General features: G+C 23.8%; 1 protein-coding gene across 5 annotated transcripts in view; it reads right to left on the bottom strand.

Annotated features, from left to right (window-relative positions):
* Window positions 1-114: 114 nt before the first annotated feature.
* The window catches only part of LOC114132709 (SCY1-like protein 2), a 153,670-nt gene continuing 132,117 nt past the window's right edge, over window positions 115-21,667 (bottom strand). For 2 of the 5 annotated variants that reach the window (XM_027998242.2, XM_050206476.1), the window contains 8 exons: window positions 20,125-20,374; window positions 17,220-17,388; window positions 16,768-16,949; window positions 14,055-14,287; window positions 13,408-13,476; window positions 9,568-9,585; window positions 4,924-5,091; window positions 115-3,044 (listed from right to left, as the gene is read on the bottom strand). In XM_027998242.2, coding sequence (XP_027854043.1) covers window positions 3,018-3,044; window positions 4,924-5,091; window positions 9,568-9,585; window positions 13,408-13,476; window positions 14,055-14,287; window positions 16,768-16,949; window positions 17,220-17,388; window positions 20,125-20,374 — 1,116 coding nt within the window. In that variant the 3' untranslated portion in view covers window positions 115-3,017. The remainder of the gene's footprint in view (window positions 3,045-4,923; window positions 5,092-9,567; window positions 9,586-13,407; window positions 13,477-14,054; window positions 14,288-16,767; window positions 16,950-17,219; window positions 17,389-20,124; window positions 20,375-21,667) is intronic. The other 3 variants (XM_027998243.2, XM_027998244.2, XM_027998245.2) reach the window with 3 other exon arrangements.

The raw sequence follows: 21,667 nt of genomic DNA, 5'->3' as shown, positions 1-21,667 counted from the left end.
TAGTTTCATCTGATATATAATCAGCTGAAAATCAAACTATATAATTTATAATAATATATTATATAGTATATGTAGATGTGTTATAGGTAGGTAACTTCAATGAAAACGAGTATATCATGCATCCATGTTGTATAGCGATAATAAACTTTAATATAATATTGGAAAATCAATAGTAGGTACATAAAATAATAGCTAATCCTACAGGTAGGTAGGTACATAGAACGATGTATTGTTGAATAATGTAATATTCCAAAATAAATGGTAAACAATAATTTATGTAGCAATGTATTGTAAAAACTATTGTATTTGTATCCAATATAGTGTGTTAGATATGTATATGTCCTTACTTTTGAAGCATTTTAAGATAAAATAAAATACAAATCTACAAAAAAACATTCTTTTTTTTTTTTAATTTATAAAAAACATACATTTTCATATCCTAATAAGAACATTTTCTTACGAGATACCTACCTAGCAATTTAAACTTCAAGTAGATAGTTAGGATTTTGTTTTTTATCTTTGAATTTTTACTTATTAATTATATAGATACCTATGTTAAATCCGTAATGTATAATAGGTATATATACATTTATATAATATGATAAAGAACTTTATATTTAAAAATTTTAAATAATAATATTTACTTAGGTAGGTATATTATGATAATAAATAGCTATCAATATTTTTACATTTTTATAATATTATTACGTTTTGCATTAAGAGAAATAAAAATATTGTAATAACTTAAATTTAAGTGGATTAATTTTCACTTGTTTAAATATAAAAATATTTATCCTTCTACCATTAAGTACCTACTTACCTATCTAACTAGTATTGAAAAAGAAACAAAAGTAGGTAAGTAATAAATTATTGCACTACATAGGGATAAGTACTATTACTCTTTTGATTTTATCTTAAATCAAAATTCAAATTATAAATATTAATTGAGAATAGTATATAATATATTTAATTAAGGTTTAAATAGAAAAAAATGAACACATTCAGTAATTTATTCAACCCAAAAATTAATGTTTACGTATAATGTAGTTAGTTAATTTATCGATTGCTATTAGCTTCATTATTATAATTTTGTATCAGTTCTATGTACCTACAATCTACATAATATAATATAAAATATTATATACTAATAATGATGATTATTACAATAATAGTATAATGATTTTAAACAAAAATATAATTCAAACAACCCACAAATAAATATTTAAACAAATAGTTTTATATTTGATAGATACTATTATAATATTATATAATTTTTTTTCTGATTTCTAAGTTATATCACATTAACACATTTATAAAATTTAGATTGTCTATACATGACAAGATAAGATGCAGATTTTTAAAACAAACTAGTAATAGCTACTGATTGTCATTTTTATGTTCAATAGTACCTACTAAATTTTTTTTTTATGTAGACTAAAAATGAATAAATACATAGATACTTAATATGTGCATATTGTATAGTACCTGAAATCTGAATATATAAACATATTTTAATTGGCATCTATATTAAGTAATTATGATAGAAAAATGCATTGAGCAAAAAGTATTAAATTATTTAATGAAGATATGTGTAAAAACTAAGTGATAGTCTGCATGTTATCATATCGTTATACATAATAATGACGACAAGACAAAGAAAACTAAACAAAAGAAAAGTATTTAATAAATTGTGATAGTTATTTTATACGGGATATGCAAACGTATTTTATCTTTCTTAAAATATAATATACACAATAAATTATATAATATCAAATATTTAAACATTTTAATTATGTACTGATTATAATATAATATGTACTTAACACATAAGAATTATTGAAATAAGGTAGCATAAATCTTTACACATAATCGTATTTACTATACAATGTAATTCAAGTCATTTGTGGGAGGGGGTGATTCATTGGAATTTATTAATTCCCTTGGGAAGGTATTAAAAAATAATAATGTAAAATAATTATTAACAGTAAATATGATAAATGTTTAAAAATATAACAAGTAACTTAAGTAGGTATGTTTAGACAATATTCAGTATGAGGATGAAAACAATTTTTTCTTATAGTTTTGTCAAAATGGTAACTGGAGTGATAATTTTTTTCGGTTATAAATGTGATATTTTTATAATTACTGTGAATTGAATCAGAACTTTGTAAGAAAGTATCTAAGCTAATATATAATTATAGAAATATTTCAAATTTTTAACTCTTTCAGAACTCACATGCACAATAAAATTGTATTTTTATAAATAGAGCCTTCTATTTTGTTTATTTAGGTAGTCTTATTTTTTTTTTTTTATATATATAACAACTATTGTTCTAAATTAAAAATTTACTAAAGGTTAGGTTAGCTACTTAGTTCTAATTAAAAATGAAAAAATGAGGTTAATTAAATATGTTAAAATCTTGTAAAACATAAAATTGAAGTTTATTCGAAAATGTCATCTTTAACTAAGTTAATTTTTTAATTAGTTAAATAATTAAAAAAAATATTTAAAAAAATAGTGTTGTACTATGCATGTGCGTATCAAAATATTTAAAAATTTGAAATTGTTTTCAGACGTATACTGTGATCATCCAACTGAAATATTTAGGGTAGTACCTCTTACCTCTATTAGCTTGAACACACTATATAATACATACAATATAATATAACAAACCTATAATGCGGTTCGTTGAAGAGATCGAAAAAAATAACAACAAACAAATCACACATAACAAACAAGAATAAATTATGTAAGTATATAATAATGAAACTTAAAAATTACGACATTAATATAGTAATTATAATAATTGGTGACGATTTCTAGCTGTATTGCTTATAATATTATGTTGTTGGTAGATGTAAAATATTTAACTCGTATAGTTTCGTATTTGACAAAATAGATGTACATAAAATGTAGACTTTAACGGGACGTCGGACCGTTCAGTAAAATTTAAGCAATTGATAAAATTATTGTGTAGTTATAACAGCAGTGGTATTGGTCAGCCGAGTACGACTTTTCACTTGTTTCCACTAAATAGTTGATACTGAAAGAACAATGAAAATATTAAATTAATATTTTTTTAGCACAGTTTAAAGTTTTCATACAACCTATTAACAAATAAATAGTGATAATATTACGAATTATTCAGTTTTTAAATCAAACTTGGGTGAAATTCAAAAATGAAGTGAAATTTTCAATACTGCACTAAATAATATTATTTAATATTGTTGATTTTAAAATCCAAACTAAAGAAATTAAAATTGTATCGAAGTTGATAATACCTACACGATAAAAAATAAAATTTAATTATAGTGAGGATAATTAATATAATATAAAATTAAAATAAATAATATTTGTTCGTAGGTTTTGTTGTTAAAAAAAATAGTTCGTTTCCAAAAATCAGAGTTCATGACAATTATAACACTATAATAAGTGGGTTTTTTTTGTAATATTTTATTATATAATGATATAGAACAATAAAATATATAATTTGAACTACCTATTCCAGTGTTTTTAAGGGCATTTTTTTTTTTTTTTTTTGATAGATATGTGTAACAAAAATAATTATTTTTATATCTAAACCTAGGTACGTGTTTAGACTGAATACATAAACCAGCTGAACTTTACCTTTAATTATAGGTACCTACTCGACCACTCGGGTACAAATTACAGTCACAGAATAATTTATAAATAATCAGATTCCTTGATAGCTATTATTATAGAAGTGGATTTACTCATAATATCTAGTATATAACCTAATTATACGAGTAAGTGTTCAATTTCAGAAAAATTTAGGCGTTACTTCAAAAGTTTAGAGAAATTCCAAATGGTGTATTATTTGGTGTTAACACGTAATATTATTATACAGGTATTATTGTATATATTAATAGGTAGTAAGAATCATAAGATTTTTTTCTAAATATCAAAGCATACTCGTATTAACGTGAAATTTTTTTGGTAAGGGTGTCTGCATAATAATACAATTCCTGTTAAATTTTTAATGACGAACATGCGAGTAGAAATATATTTTCTTATCATAAATCTGTGTATTGTTTTGTATGTAGATCGAATTAAATATGTAGGTACTAAAATATTAATCATGCATTTAATTTATTTATGCATAAGTACTACAGGTACACAATATATATTTTTTAAATAAATAATATGATAATAATAGATATTCAATGAAAAGGGAAGTTATTTTGCACAAGTCACACAATTTTCCTATTAAACCGAGTTAGCGTGTAGCATAAATATTACAATATATAATTATATTTAAATTAGACATGGGCACTTGGGTGAATTTTGAAGAGACAATATCGTTAAAACAATAATAATTATAAAGTTAATCGAAAAACACAATATAAATAAATTTTGAATTTAAATCAAGTTATATTATTCTATAGAATCGTGATTGCGTATACGGAAATCACAGTAAACGCATAATTATATAATATTATGTATTTTTCAGTCCACCTGGATTTTAAAATATTCAAATAGGTAACATCTCTGTCAAGATATATAATTTAAAATAAATTTACTTAATTTTATGTACCTAGTTCATTGTAAATATCTATGGAAAATAGTATAATGTAACCTTAATAGATAAATAGTAATTATCTATATATTGTACATATACCTAATAATCATTTATAGCTTCTATACAGTTGAGTATACAATAATAGCAAGGATATCGTTGGGTTTCCAAAGTACCTACTTAAGGACGTGGTAGATATAATAATATGTTTTACCTAATAATTAATATAATATGAGCACGGGCTATCTGAGAGTATTTAATATTATGTTCAAATTATTAACACTATGTTTATTTCGGCAACTTATACAAGAGGTATTAAGATAATATTATTTAAAGTATATCATCGGCAACACTATAATGCTCGTATATATGATAATATGCTTACCGGATTTTGCAAAGTGGATAACTGTTTCACAACACCGGAACCAAGTTGCTGTAGAATGCCAGTACTAGAATTTTGTGAACACGTACTTTGCCTCCTGGACCGGATGCTGTTCATACTGGAACTGAGCAAATACGGCACGCTGCTGCTTGTGTTTGGCATGCTACCACCCTTAAAAATCGTAAAAAATCACTCGTTTAAGTATTTACTTGATGTTTTGACACACATACACTACGCATACACGCACGCACACACACATTTAGTACGCTGTACTGAACGTTATTCTTATTCCGTTAAATAATAATATTAATATAAAATAAATGAATTAGTTAAAAAGCCCTTAGACTGCATTAGTGTAATCTACCTTATTTTTACAAATTAAAGTAAGTAGGTACATAAGATAGTAATAGTAATGCTATGGTAATACATTTTTTACATTTATTTTGGAAAGACTGCTGAATATTTATATCAATCTTAAAATGTATAATTTTTCATTTATTCAATTATAATATAAGAAACTTAAAATACAAATCCGTGAAAGAATAATATAGTATGCATTTAAATAATAATGAAGATATTATAATATTTTATGCACGAACCAGTATGATTATTTAAATCCTAAATGTACCTTCACTATATTTAAAAAAAATGTTATTTGGACGTTAGTAGTTCTAAAAAATGTATACTTGCCTAGTATAAAAATTGTGATTTATAACCAATGTACTATACAACATAACCTACATTGGTATCGAAAAGATTTATTGGGTGCATAGTGATTTACCTTTTGAACGCGTAGGTGCACGTGATTTGTTTCTAGTGAAAGGTAGTTTATTTTGAACTGTCTAAAATCTGTGATTGCGAGTTTATTGTTTGTATTTATTTATTTAATTTATATAAATGGCACAGCAAAACTAAATAACTTTTTACTAGTATAAACATAAGTTCAACACACAACATTTAAAATATGTTTAGTTAAAATTATTTAAAATACTTAGTATTACATATACATTATTAATTATTTCTACCTACCTCCTAACACAAATATTTGTTTTATAATTTTAAATATTCACTAAATTGATGGGCGATTCTGGGTCTCTGGGATTATAAACTGTTCTCAAAGGGTTGATAAATTCCAATTGGAACATTTTAAGTCAATATCTATTCAATAAATTTAAATTTCACTCAAAAAGAACAGGTGAAAATAGTTTATATTATACGAGTATATTATTAAAGTTATATCTTGCATGATTATTGATATAAGTCAATATTTGTTTATAATATATTCAAAATATATAATATATAAATGTGTAATAATAAAGATATCGTATTGGTTTTTATCTCTTTAACTGTATCTCTTATTATAATTTAAACTTTATAGTTTTGTATTTCTATATAAAAAATTGTCATAGTTTTTTTATTTATTTTAAATTAATTTACGAACAATTATGACCATTTTTATGTAGAGAAGAAGTGACCGGCCTAAACACCACTCTTTTTTACAAGGAAACACATAGTTAAATTTGTATAAGTGTATAAGTTTTTATTTGTATATTTATACATATATTTAATAAAATAATCCAATTATTAGAGATAATATTAAATATTGATAAATGTATTGTTGTATTATTCGTTGTATGTGCCCAAATAAATCAAGTCTTTAAGTAAAACTATGTTGAATAAAATACATTACCGTTAGGTAATCAGTAACTCATTGTATTTTATAATATTATTTTTCTCAATTTATTATTAGAACTGAAATATTAGTTGAACTTCATACAAAATATTACAACTTAGGTAACTCTATATATTTTGATGCGTTTGAAATACATTGTCATACAATGAGTAAATACTTTTTCTAGTATTAAAATAATGTATTATTATTTTTTTTTTTTTAATTTAATTTTATGTGTAAAATTATGTGTTGAATTTAGCATAAAACTTTATCATATTTTTTTTTTATAAATAAATAGTATCTATCTAATAGAAATAATACGGTTCAAAAATAGAATTTTAATATGACGTATTACAACGTAATACTTGTTTAAAATTATAATTATATAATATTATTATGATGATTTTTATATGAATTATATTGAAACCCATAACTTCTGTGAGTTATAACTTAAAAATTATAAATAGAATTGATTTTAGTTTATTTTGCACAATATTTCAATAAGTAACGCTTACCAATGGAAATTGAATAACTTTTAATTGAATCTAAATACCTTGAATATCATTAAAATAATAAATTGAATTTAAATGTATACCTACATTGGCGGCAGTGACTCTAGAATAATGCTAATGTTAGTTATTCATACAATTGATCACACATTCACACATAGAAATAGGATACATATACCTATACACTATATAGTATAATCTAAAGTACGGTATAAGTAATATATATATAAATGTAGGAACACATATAATTGTCAATTTAAATTGAATTCCATTTGGTGTGAAAAATGATCTTTGGCCGGCGAAAACTATTATTGAAGGTAACTTAACGTTTATGCCCGTAAATAACTCGGAAGCCCGCTGGGCTAAACACTATGTTTTGTTATCGAATTCTTCGAGGTCCGTTACCGTGGTGTTTTATGGATTACGGTTATTAGGTGTTTGTAATTTCATTACATTCTAGATTTCCCAATTCCCAGGAATATAAAATTAATGTTTAAAGTTCTTCACATAACCTTTTGGACTTAAACGTCACATACAAACTGACTTACACAATATTTAGAACACACAAACGTAGAATTTTACACATTATTATAAGCGTATTGATTATAATTTATAATACATAATATGTTAATATCATTTAAGATTTGATCAAAATGAATGTTATGGTTATAAATATAATAATAGTACAATTTATAAAAAGTAAAAAAACTGTTTATAATTCAATAAAATTTCATAATTGCTTACGTTTTTGATAATTTAACGGCGTAATTAAGTCAGTACCAACCTAAATAGTTATAATATTATAGTTGATGTTATACGTAAGTACTCTGTTTAACAGTATAGTGCATAGTCTTACCATTATAAAACCTAAATTGTAACGAAATGTATTTAATATTTTTCGTCGCATTATGAAAACATGATAAATTTTTAATTGTAAACATTTTAAATTAATAACATGATATGATGACAACTTATTTAACAAACTTATACTATACATAAAAGATTACTTCACATTGATTGTCATATTTGGGAAAAATAACCAACAATCGACTTACATACTAAACATATAATATAATATAAATTATATTGTTTTAATTGTATTCAAAATAGTTTAAAATAATAGAAATACAACCAATTATTTATTTTTAAATAATTTACACTATAAAACATACCTAAGTACTTTTAATTTTATGTCACAAAATTATTCAATATTTATTCATGTAAGATTAAATTCATAATCAATAGTATACCTAATAGATAAATTTAATAAGTAACTATGATAACATTAATTTTATCTGGATATAACCACGGGAAGAAGAAAGCATTTATTGACACTACTTCAAAATTATGAACTTAAAAATAAGGTTGAATATAAATAGATATTTTATTATTATTTAGACATTCAATGATAAGTAATAACAATCGAGTTTGTTAAAATAGAGACACAGAATTCGTGTCGTTTTTTTTTTTATAGAAAAGTGCATTGGTGATGATTAAAAGCGTTAAGATTGGGTGGTCTATTTACCAAAATAAAACTATAGAGAACTATACTTTTATGCTTTCAAATATACTGTATTGCTACTTCTACTTATATACGGCGCATTATAATGCATATATATTTTTTAAAACTAAAATAGACGTTCAATTTTAATCCAAAAAGCAATTTAAAACGATGGAAAAAAATAAATTTCAGTTAAAAACAATTGAGTTTGAAAAAAAAATAAAAATTATAAATCATATATTAATACTATAAATTAGATATCATCAAACATGTACACATAAATTGAAATTTATTTAAGAATAAAGTAAAATCTCTCTCTCTCTCTCTCTCTCTCTCTTTCTTTCTCTTTTTATATTTATATAGATATAGAATATATATAGATAAATATTTATTATGATTAAAATATATTCATGAAAAATAAATTGTTCTTGGAACAAGTAAATATTGTATTATTACTATTTGTATTTCAAATATATATTTTAATGGTTGTGTGTAGAACTAGGTTTACTTGAAAGTGATTAAGTTGTTGTTTATTTGCTACTTGTAGCTCTCATTTACCCTAGAGTTGTATAGGTATTTTATTATTTTCATTTTATCAAAAAAAATAAATAATAATAATAATAATAATAATACCAGGAAATTCGGTAAATTACCTTTTTTAAAGTATCATAGCATGTATTCAGTTAATAAGTCATAAAAGTTTTGTGTAAACTTTTTGACCTTTTTAAAACTAAAGAGCTTTCCGAGGAAAACTTATAGTAAAAACAAATAGTACCTGTTCTATTTAAAATCTTAAAATTGAGTCAATACGATGCTAAAAATACTTCATTACTACTAACTTGCAGTCAGTCATTTTACCCATTGATTATTATAAGAGAGTATTTCATAAATGTATTTTAAAGCAGATTACTTTTTTCAGTGATGCGTTTAATTATTTTAATGAAAATCAACTTAATAATACTCACAATCATGCTCCGTGCAAGCTGTACTCCGCGTAAGTTGCAATCAAACATTAAAACAAAATAATATAAAAAATAACTCAAAATTGTAACAATAATTTAAAAGCATTATTAATATTGTTATGATTAAATAATTTATCATAGTAATATTATATTTTGTTGTATAATATAATATTAAATAATAATATTTTACATTACTGTTAAAGTGTAACACGGCGTTACATACTGGCAATATTAATACATTGGTGATTTTAGTATTTTATTAAAATAGGGACTATTGTCTTCTAACTTTCTAAGTTCTGTATTTTTTTTTTCTTCAGAAATTCGAAATAGCATAAATAGTTTGACAAAATGTTATGAAAGAACATTATATTTATTGCATGTATGGATATAATAATAATAACGTAATAAAAATAGTTTGTCCGAAATGGATATTTATTGCATTGCTAAAAAAATAACGTTTGCGTGTTTAAAATTATTATTGAAATATTTCATAATTTGTATTATTTACATTTAAATGCTTAATGTTTAACCGACTTATTTTAACACTCAAATGTTTGTATGGGAAATATTGAGTAAATATCGTATAATATTACATGACATTGTAAAACAATCAGAAGTATTTAAATTGTAGGTATACGAAAAATGTATTAACGTACATCACTTTTTGTAGTTGATTTTATTCATTTAACTGAAAATTTCAGTGTTAATAATTTTTTCTAAAAATTAAATGAGTATAGTGTTTGTACAAAGGATGCTTATAAAGTACAAATTATAATTATATTTAATTTAGTATTTTTAATTACAACTTTAAGTTTTGAATTTATAATAATTTTTTATAAGATTTGAAATAATTAAAATATAGAGAAAAACGTTTGATGTTCTCATTTTTTAAATCTTAAGTAAATTGTTTTCAGTGAATAAAAATTAATAATATAGTGTTCATAATATTATAAAAATAAACGTTTATCATATATTTCATTATTTTACCTAATTATCTTAATTAATAATTTAGTTTAATTTTTAATCATACAAGTTATATATTGGATTTATAAAATAATCAAAATATGAAATGCATTAATAACAGTTTATCATAATATTACAATTCAAATTTAATTTTTAGTTAAATCTAAGATAATGCCATAAAAGAAAATTCAAATAACTGGAAGATTGGTAAGACTAATATCTATAAATAGATTAAAGTTAATATTATTGGTTGATAAACAAATAACATTTTAAATAATACACAATAGTTTATTTATTTATAATATATTTAATTATTGCAATTTTAATGCTATAAACCGCTTTAAGAACCTGTAACGCTGCAAGCTGTTGTTTATCGTGTTAATTAAATTGCTTACATTCGTTAATCAAGTTCTGTTACCAGAATGAGAATAATATATTTGTATAAATAGCGAATAGTTATTTTTAAATTATATTATAATAACATGTTTCTGGTATTTCTGGATTGACAGACTTAAAGAACATTTTATAAATATCAGTTATAAAATTAATTAGTTTAATTAAAGAATGTAAACGTTCCAGGGAATTTATTTATAGCACTATCAATAATTGTTGCAATAACTGAATAAAATAAATTATATTGTAGGTATACATACAAGGTTATTTAAACATAATATAACACATTAGCACATAATTATTATTAAACTGGTTTTAATGGAAGCTATTAATAGTAAATATCCAGGCTCCAATTTTGTCGGGCAATCTTACAAAATTAGTTTTTTTTTTTCATCAAAAGATTTATAAAATGATTAATAATGTATTAGATCTAGTAGCTCACAATTTATTTTGGTCTGAGATCCCAAAATTATAAATCCTATACTGTTTCATTACTTGAGATACATAATTGAATAATATAAAAAAATTGGTTTTAATTTTAAATTTGTTTTTCACGTTTATTTAATATATTATGGATTATAACTATATGGATATAGTATTATAGATTTGAATAACAATGTATTCATATGTATTAAATATTAGCCAATAGGTTAACATTTTAACTTGTATAAAATAAAAAAGTTAAATATATTGTATGATGATAAGCGCAAAAAGCTTCTTACCAATAATATAAAAATCAATACAAAGCAATAATATTTAAAGGAACTTATCATTTTTTTTTTTAAATGAAAAGACCGAAAATACAATAGGAAAACATTTCTTCGAAACACGATAGTTCTTGAATGTTTCAAAGATGTATTAGATGTATTATATTATTTTCTCGAAAACATTTTTTATAAAATGTCATTTCATTTCTTCCGACGCAATCATTGAACTCCAATGAAAAATTATTATTTATTACTTATAAATAAAACAAATGTAGCACGTACAACTGGCCAAAAAGCAGTACATCGAATTAAAAATAGAAAAAAAAAACCAGTGTAATCAAGTTGTACGTACTTATTACCGGTAAGTTCTAACTAACGTCAAAAGCGAAAAAAAAAACAAAATAAAATAAAAATAAACGACCCAACGTAGATATTTTTAAGTGAATAGTGTGGCATATCAAAATAGTGTTTAGTTAAATTCTTCAGCATTATATCCTCCATTTAAATAAGGTAAATGACGGATGATAACTAATACTTAGTTTAATAGTTTTATAAATATTAATGATTAAATACAATGTTAATAGTTAAAAAATAATACTTTTATTATACAGGAATACTTTTGAAATAATCCATTCAAATATAATTTAATTTGTAGTAAGGAAGTAGTTAATTGTGTTCTGGATATTTTTTTTAAATATATATTATATAATTTACTAACAGATTTTTTTTTATTATGTGTAATTGATAATTTATTATTTTTATCTTCTATGCAAAACAAAAAAAAAAATTAAATAAGGGTATAATAAGTGGAGCATGAATTTAATGTAAATTATATTTTTTCTGAATGCCGTACAACGTTGCGATTTCTGAGAATAAAACAAAACTTTTATTCTTTATTTTTTTTTCGGAATTTTGTGGGTATTTTTCTTTAATTTCGTAAGAATAAATAAAATCGAATAAAAATATAACTGAAATTAATACCCTCCCTAAAATTAACAAATAAGTATTAGGAAATATAAATATAAATTTTGTTTATTTTGCTCCATCATATTATTTTTGTTACGCATTATGCTTTTACCTAAATATCGATAAAAAGCGGTGGTGGCTGCACAAACGAAATTGTATTGTCACATGCAGGTATGTATATTGTAATGGATTATATAATATTAGATTCATAGATTGGTCATTTTATTTCCGACTTGCAGCTTCGAAACCAAAACATGCATAATTATATAATTTAAATAATACAAGTAGATTAAATAGATTTGTGATCATTGTTATTTGTTAATAAAAATTATTGAAAAAACAATTTGTTTTGTAGAATGTTCCTTTCTTTTTAAAGAATTAAATCCATGCCCTAGTAATTTAAATATAAGCAAATATAAGCATACTTACAATATATTATGCTTAGTTTTGTATTTGTAATTGTAATTATTTTGATTTTAGCAAAGCGAGGTCACTTATTATCATTAAATAAAGTTATTTAAAAAATTTTATAATAAATAGAAATTTTACCAATAATTATTACGAATTTCAAACGCGAATACAATTATGTGGATCTTAAATATAGTTGATAGTGATACTTCGAACTATCCGTCATTTACCTCACATTTTTCTCACTCTCATTATATAAATTAAACAAATTATAAAATAGAAATATCAATTTTAATCATGCTGAGCGAACGCACATAGGCCTAGCGTTCAAAATAAAGTATACACTGACAGCGGACACCGTTTAATGCAACACTCATCGGCTTTCTCATTCGTTATAATGACTTACATACGTCGATGATGGCACCGACAATGTGGACCCATCGTGTCCGTTTATCGGTCTGAAGTACTGATAGCCCTGCGCAAAAAATCAATTTAAAAGCTCCTGACACATAATATCATCCACAGCAAGCGTCATAAAAAAAAAAACAAAAAAATGTCAAGACGACCAAAATATAATATTATATCAAAATAACATCATCATTTTCTGGGTGGGGAGAAACGTCGAGGCCAGTATAATATGCCATATATAGTAATAACTCACAGCGTTATTGGTTCGTTTGTATATTACAACGGCCCGTAATTCTATACAGTACTTGTATATTAGTATATAATAATATTATATATAATGCGACGACACAGCTACTTGCACAAAATCGAAATAAATACACACAAATAATGATAATATAATAATAATATATAATATAACAGTAACATAGTAACAAGACTAATGACATAATAATATGATTATTGATTATGTATCATATAATAACGTGTGGGACGCGCACTATATATTATTTTACAAAACATGTTTTTGTCGTAGTTGATAATAGTATCATAATATTATATTATAGTTGCACAAAATACAATATATAATTAATATAATGTAAATTCTGCAACTAACTAACTAATAATACAAATAACAATAATAATTACCGATGGTGGTGACAGGTTGATGGTGGACCCACGGCGCTCAACGTTCGAGTGTCTCCGGATTGGAAGTCCGGTGCCAACGGGCGTACTTCCAGGTGAAGAAGCACATGACGGTGCTACGCGAATTTTCGGCGTGTTCAACATGTTGTCAGACAGTCGGCGATTCGGAAATGAACTGACTACGCGCAAAAAGTTGCTATCAGAACCGGAAGGCGAACCGCCAAACCACCAGCTACCTGTTGTAGGACACGGAAACAAAAGACAGTTGTCTATTTATTATTATAATAATATATATTTTTTAAGCCTTTAACAACTGTGAATATAAGTCTTCTTTAAAATTAAGTACAATTAATTGAATCAAATGTTGTTTTTACAATTATTATTATTGGCTTAAGTTTATATTAATGAAAGTGTAGCGTAATAAGCTGCAATTATATTCCTAAGTTCATATAAAGGGCAAATAAGATGAGGGTATGACATATTGTTGACATTTTTGTGTTATATTCTTTTATATTTAGTATTTTAATTTCGTAGATACGTGGGTAAATTATTGTAGAGAGAAAATACCTAGTTTTTACCACTGGTTTCTTAATGGATTTACGACCGCAAATGATGAATGACGAATACTTTTACTAGTGGTAACCGTGGTATCCGTTTATTATTAATGAGACATTTGTGAGGTAGGTATGAGTTAAAGTATACCCGGTAACCCAATGAAACTTATACCAAAACGTATTTTAACTACATTGTATAAAGCATCTATATAATCATCGTATAAAATTTAAATACATTTTAACTATTTATAATTCAAATGATTTTTTAATCAAAATTAATTTTTATTAATTGAATGACAAAACCCATATTTCATTTAGAAAATATTTAAACTTAAATATCAAACAGTCAATTCTACCGTGACCCAAACCAGTCAAAATGTGCATAAGACACAATGTTATATTATCAACTTTCGTATAAGTCATACGTCCAAAACATACAACTTGATGCAAAGTAAGATAATATCTCTATGCTTAACTTATGTTGTACTCATCACAGTCAAATACACACGTCTTCTCGAATGGCGAATGCCAATAGTAAACTAAGGCACAGACAAACATAAACTTCCACGAACTATACAAGGAATCTTCGCAATTTCAACAAATAGTTAATACATTAATTAGGATATCCTATTTATAAATAGCACTGATTAACATCAACTAAATTACATAGTTTTTGTTTTATTTAATATTCAATTTAATTTTATGAGCTAATACTCTTGTTGTTGATGTCAAAAATATGTAAAAAAAAAAATAACTTTAACAATGATTGAGCAATAATTGGTTACTTTCAAACTTTCAACAAACCAAAAAATAAGAATAATAATACGCGATATTACACTAAAACTCTCAAATAAATCTACATCTTCACTTAAATACGTATATTTATTATACATAATACATATACATACTAGGTATATAATATTATAATCGTTATAATGAATATTTTAAAATTTATTATTATAACTAATTAATTTTCGATGGTACTATAAACCACGATATTTTAAATGGTAATGTTAATCATAAATTTTACCTGTAAAATTAAAATTATCACCATACAATTTTTATTTTTGTTTTTACAGGTAAAGTATTCGGCTGAGCTTAATTAAAAAATGGCACTAACGGTAGAATTCATATACACCTGTATAATAAATAATATTAACCAGGAAAAAAGTCAAAACAAAGAGAATATAAATATATTCATGAAATTCAGTAGTAATATACCCAAATAGTTTTAATTATTTAAATCCGGTACTCTATCATGAAACTTATAAAATATTTTCACTGGTAAAATACTAAAGGTAATAATAGATAAAAGACGGTATCTTACTGATTATGAAATAATAAATTCTGTTTTTATTATTAAAAGATTAACCTAACATAATATAAAGGGGAAAGGTAGAAAAAGAAAAATATCTGAGCCAAGTGATTTTCAGTTCCCTCAATAACAATTTTTGTCTCTGAATAGTAAAAAATAATACATGATACCTTAAAGAGTATTATCGTATCTATAAGTCTGCTTTGTGACACGGCGCTATGAAATAAAATGAATCCGATCTTTAGACTTTTTTATTTCAGAAAAGATTTCACTATGGTATTGTGATAATGTGTAGAAACTATTATTGAGACTAGACTATCTATCCAGATAATCTGCGCAGCTTTAAAAATATTACGATGATTACATTTTTACAGCCAATAAAAGAAACAGAAAAATAAAATTAACTAAAGCATGACGTGATGGATGCGGAAAATGGTGGAAAATTTCTAGGAACAACTTGGTTTGTCATTAAGAAGGCGAGATTTAATATGTCGGCATGCTATTACGTTGAAATTATTAAACTAGACATCATTACAGTCGGATAGATTTTTCATAGCGAGAAAATTAGATATAATTTTGGTTCACTTGACATTTTCTTATTCAACGCCCTATTTTCTGAGTCTTATTGACAATGGAAACACCAGCTGTATTAAAATCTATGTTTAAGCCTCAATTTAATTTTAAAATGTTAAAACGTTAATGCACACGAGAGACAAATGTTATAGAAACTATTATAGTCAAGAACTACTGCGTTTTGACATTATTTTATGCGTTTGCATTATTTTTTAATAACATATATTCTATTTTTTATTTACTTTTAAACTTTATTCTTTTTTTTTTATCTTACCCGCTGAATTTTTTCGAACCATATCTTCAGCACTTGACGTTTTGCGCGTTTCAATTTTCAAATTTGGTATGTTGAAGTTTTGCGCGTGCATATTGTCAGAACTGTATAAATGCCTTAAAGGTCTGTGTCTGTCTGGGCTCTGCATAGATATTGTATCCAATTTCAGTTTATTCCTTTGGTTTCTAAAACGATTGTTAATACATTTTTTTTTATTTATAGTTTATACAGCTGCGCATAGAGCATAATAATAACTATACTAATAAAACAAATTAAAAATTAAAGAAACATTAAGAGAAAATATAATTTTAATTTTTAATTATTTGATTCAAAACTAAAATATAGTCATTAATTACATATGTGATTTACTAATAATAAGAGTTTAATAAAAAATTATTATATTATAATTTAAATCTTGACTAAAAACTACAAACCAGATAATATTGAATATTTACCTATCAATCTGTTCTAGCATATCTTGTAAGACTTCAATAAGGGTTTGAAATTGTTCTAGATTCAAACCAGGATTCATTGTGTGTGGAATCAACGTTGGCATTATTTTCGTAGCTATCATATTTACTGATAAGCCGTATTTCTTGTCACGCAAAATCATACTGTATATAACTGAAAATATCATAGATTTTTATTGTTTACATTTACATAAAATACAATTACAGAGAGTTATACTGTGGTTTTATCTGTGAAACAAAATATTTAAAATCAATAAAATGGAATTGGGTTGAGTAGTTGAGATTAAAATCACGTGACGTACATATATATATATATATATTTCTTCTATACATTCACTTTAAATAATAATCCATATTTTTTAAAGTGTTGTTTACATTATTTTATATTTTTTTACCTTAACGGTTTCATTATATTTCGTATATAATATAACGGCTACCATGTTTTACAATTATAAATGTTTGAGTTTTATACAATGCAGATGCCTACCATATTGTACTTTATGAGCCAGTAAATAATACAAAGAATAAATTATAATTTATTAGGTGTATTTAAAATATATCATAAATTGAAATTTTATATTAATATTTTTAGTAAATTTAGTTTTATTCTGAAATGTATATTTGTACAGTGTTCATAAAAAAAACAATACGATAATTTGACAGAAAACATGTTAAAATGTTGTGAAACAATATTGATAAAAATATATCATAGGAAGAATCAAGTAACCTTGAAGCAACTACTATTATACTATGTCTAAAGCAAGACAGAATTTGAGGTATTATGAAAATTATGTGCCAAAATGTAACCACTCAATTCCTATCAACTCCATTAAACTGTATTAGATTCGCATACTTACTACTACATAGATTACATACTTAAATTAAATTGTTGCATCGTTCATATTTCATATAGTTATGAACAATATGTAGGTAGTTATATAATTTTAGTAAATCACATTTGAAATTGTAATATAGGTAGGTAGTATGTTTTCTAAGTAAAAGAAAATACCCAAAGATAAAACAAAAATCGTTTTCAATATAACTACCTACAATGAATGGTAATTGTAAGATAAAAATCAAATTTTCAATTTTACTAGGTAATAATTTATATTATTACAAAGTATATCATTTTTTTAGAATAATTAGTAAAGATGACTAAACAATAAACATATTTACATAATATATTTAAAAATGGAAGTTAAATTACCTAACATAATTTGTTTTTTAGCTTTATTCAATCTATTCATGAAGTTTGAATATTTTTTAAATATATTTTATTATATTATTATTTTATTTTTAACTGGCCGTTCAACGTATTTTTTCATTTTTAAAGTGAAATAAACTCAAAGAATAAACTGTTAATGAAGCATCACGCCGGATACTTAGGAGTGAAACAAATAAGAACATGCTCTTGTAATTATTCTTTGTTCAGAAAAATAAAAAATCGCTTATATTTGTTTCGATTTCGGTGACACTAGCTTTCAAAATCAATTTACAAAATCATTAATACAAAATGAGAAAAACGAGAGCATTTTCTTAGTAATAGTGTATAATTTAATTACTATTCTTTGTTTTAGTAATTAATTAACAACACAATTTTTACAAAAATAACGACACAATTTTCGGAATTATAAGATTAATGAAATAAATTACATAATAATAACTAATAAGTATGAGTAACGTAATTTTTATAAATGTATTATAACTTATTATAAAAGATTATATATTTTATAAAATATACTATGAAAAATTATTTATGCAGAGTTATTAAAATTTAACAAAACAATATCAACAATATTTATTTGATGACTCTAACATTGTTTTTTACAATTTTATCATTTTTTTTTTTTTTTTTTTTTTTTTTATCAGACGTTGATCGTTAATGCCTATTCTTTTGTCAAGATTATTTTAACTGTTTTATTGCTTTTAATTATTTACAACTTGTAAGTGAATAAAAATTGACCATATTTGTGTAAATTACAAGTATTTATTTTTTTGAAGTATTTGTATAATAATTTATTTTCATACATAAAATTCTTCAGTACTTTCGTATGTTACAGAATGAAAATAAAAATAATAAAAATATGACTGTAAAGGAAATTATTTGAGTTTTTTCATTGTTTGGTACTATTTAATCAAAATTAAGATTGTCCTAATTTATATCATATGTTATTGGTAAGGTGTATACTGTATAATTTCTTTAAAATTACAAACACGGATGCATTTTAATTTAATGAATTGTACGGTGCAGCTAGTATTATATTTATTTATTTTACTATTTGCTATGAACCCAGTGTCACTAATGATTAAGTAATTTTAATAATAATAGACACTTAGATTTTATATGATATTATCTTAAATAATATGTATCATTTAAGATATCTCAAAAATAAAGACAATGGCCTTACCTACACAGTTATTTTTGTATACTTGCCACGAATTAATGTTTCTAAATATTTTCATCATAATAATAAAATCTGCATTCAAGTGGAAACTTAAAATGTTTAAAATAATTTTAATTTTTTTTTTTCACTAGGTTTCATTTTTAAATTAATATTTTGAATTATACCTAACCTCACCATCGTAACTAAATTTAGATATAAAAACAATATTATAAAAATGTAAATCGGAAAAATAGATCCTCGATGAAGATATTGATAGATTGGCAATCTAACTCGCAATGTGATCATGATTAAGTTATTAAAAACTCAATAATAATAAAGTAATAATTTCAATAATACAATACACTGGTATTATAAAACAAATTAATATATATATATATATATATAGGTATAAAATCAGTGTGTATAAAATACAAGAAAGTAATATTATTAAATCATTTGTTATTTAATTAAGATGATTTAGTTTCAATTGTAGTTATTTTTATTACCTGCTATTCTTGCAATTACTTCGGGATCTGTCTGGTTTACTATCCAAATCAGCGGTAGAACATCCTCGATGATTTGTTGTTTTTCAAGTCTGTGCAATATGATTTCCAGACATGCCAATATGTTTAAAACAATTTTCAAGTCGTTGGGATTGGTTTCGTACACCATTTTGAGTTTGGGAAGTACCATTCTTCTTATTGCTGTATCATCCATGTATTGAGAAACATTGGTTACAGCCAATACAGCAGCACTCTAATAAATATATAACAGTTAAAATATTGATATGAACAGGGGCGCACTCAGGATTTTTTTGGGAGGGGGTAGGGGCTAAATTCAAATCATTATCCTACACAGTTTCGATTAGCGACGTCGGGACGATAATAATAGACGATATATATATATATATATATATGTCCCTCCCAGGACCTGGAATAACAGGTATAAATATATAATAATAATATTATGTAATACCTAATGTTTCAATTACAATGGTTGATAATTTTTTTTATACAATAGTTTAAAGTCAATACACCAAATAAAATTATTAGCATGTTTGTGGTCAGCCACTTGGGGAAAGGGGGCTAAAGCTCGTTAGCCTTTGAATATGAATTTTAACTAATTAGACCAGTATTATGTAACTATTACTAGGTTAACATAAAAAATATTTTAAACCAATAATCATTTGAATATTATAAGATCAGAATCAATTAGGTATTCATAAACATAATATTTCTCATAAAATAAATATATGCGATTATTTTCAAGTAAGATAATAATAAGTTTACTTAGTTAATTTAATGTTTAATAAACATTATATTTTTATTTAGATACGATTGTTTCGTTTATATTTTATACCATGTCATTTATAAAGAAACTATTAAAAAGAATTATGAAAACGTTTCCTTTACAAATACTACTATTGAGTGGTACAATAATATAACATTTAAAATAAGTACCCAATGCAAATATTATTTAAATATAGAAATAAATGTTATAATAGCTTATTTTACTTTGTACTATATTTTTAAATCAGTATTACAGAACATTTTAAAAGATATTATTGACAAAACCAATAGCCAACAGTAAAAGAATATAATATGATTTAAAAATACATAAATACAATATTTATTTTATAATAATCAAATAAATTGAATGTTATTATATTTAAAAAATATTTTCTATACTTCTATGGTGATTTATATTTTATATTATTGTTACTACAATACAATATAGATGATTGGTAATACCTGAAATTAGGTCAAATTTTAAAATTAGATAGGTATTCGATTATCTTGTTCTTTTAAATTTAAAAATCATTATAAAAGTTATTACATTTATGAAATAAAAATCTCTTCAGAATTAATAATAAAATAAATTGGATATTATATAAAAAAAAGGGGGAGGGCTATTAATAAGTTGTGCTACATTTCACTTATTTCAGTAATATTAAATTATATAAAATGAAAGCCATGAGAGTAAATTGCTGTTTATTATGAACCTGTAATATTACGTTTATCATATATTTTGTACAAAATTTTAAATGTT

Source organism: Aphis gossypii, chromosome 1 (assembly GCF_020184175.1).
Source record: "Aphis gossypii isolate Hap1 chromosome 1, ASM2018417v2, whole genome shotgun sequence".
NCBI classification, from domain to species: domain Eukaryota; kingdom Metazoa; phylum Arthropoda; class Insecta; order Hemiptera; family Aphididae; genus Aphis; species Aphis gossypii.
The sequence above is the reverse complement of the archived record's forward strand: the minus strand, read 5'-3'. Positions and strand labels throughout refer to the sequence as shown.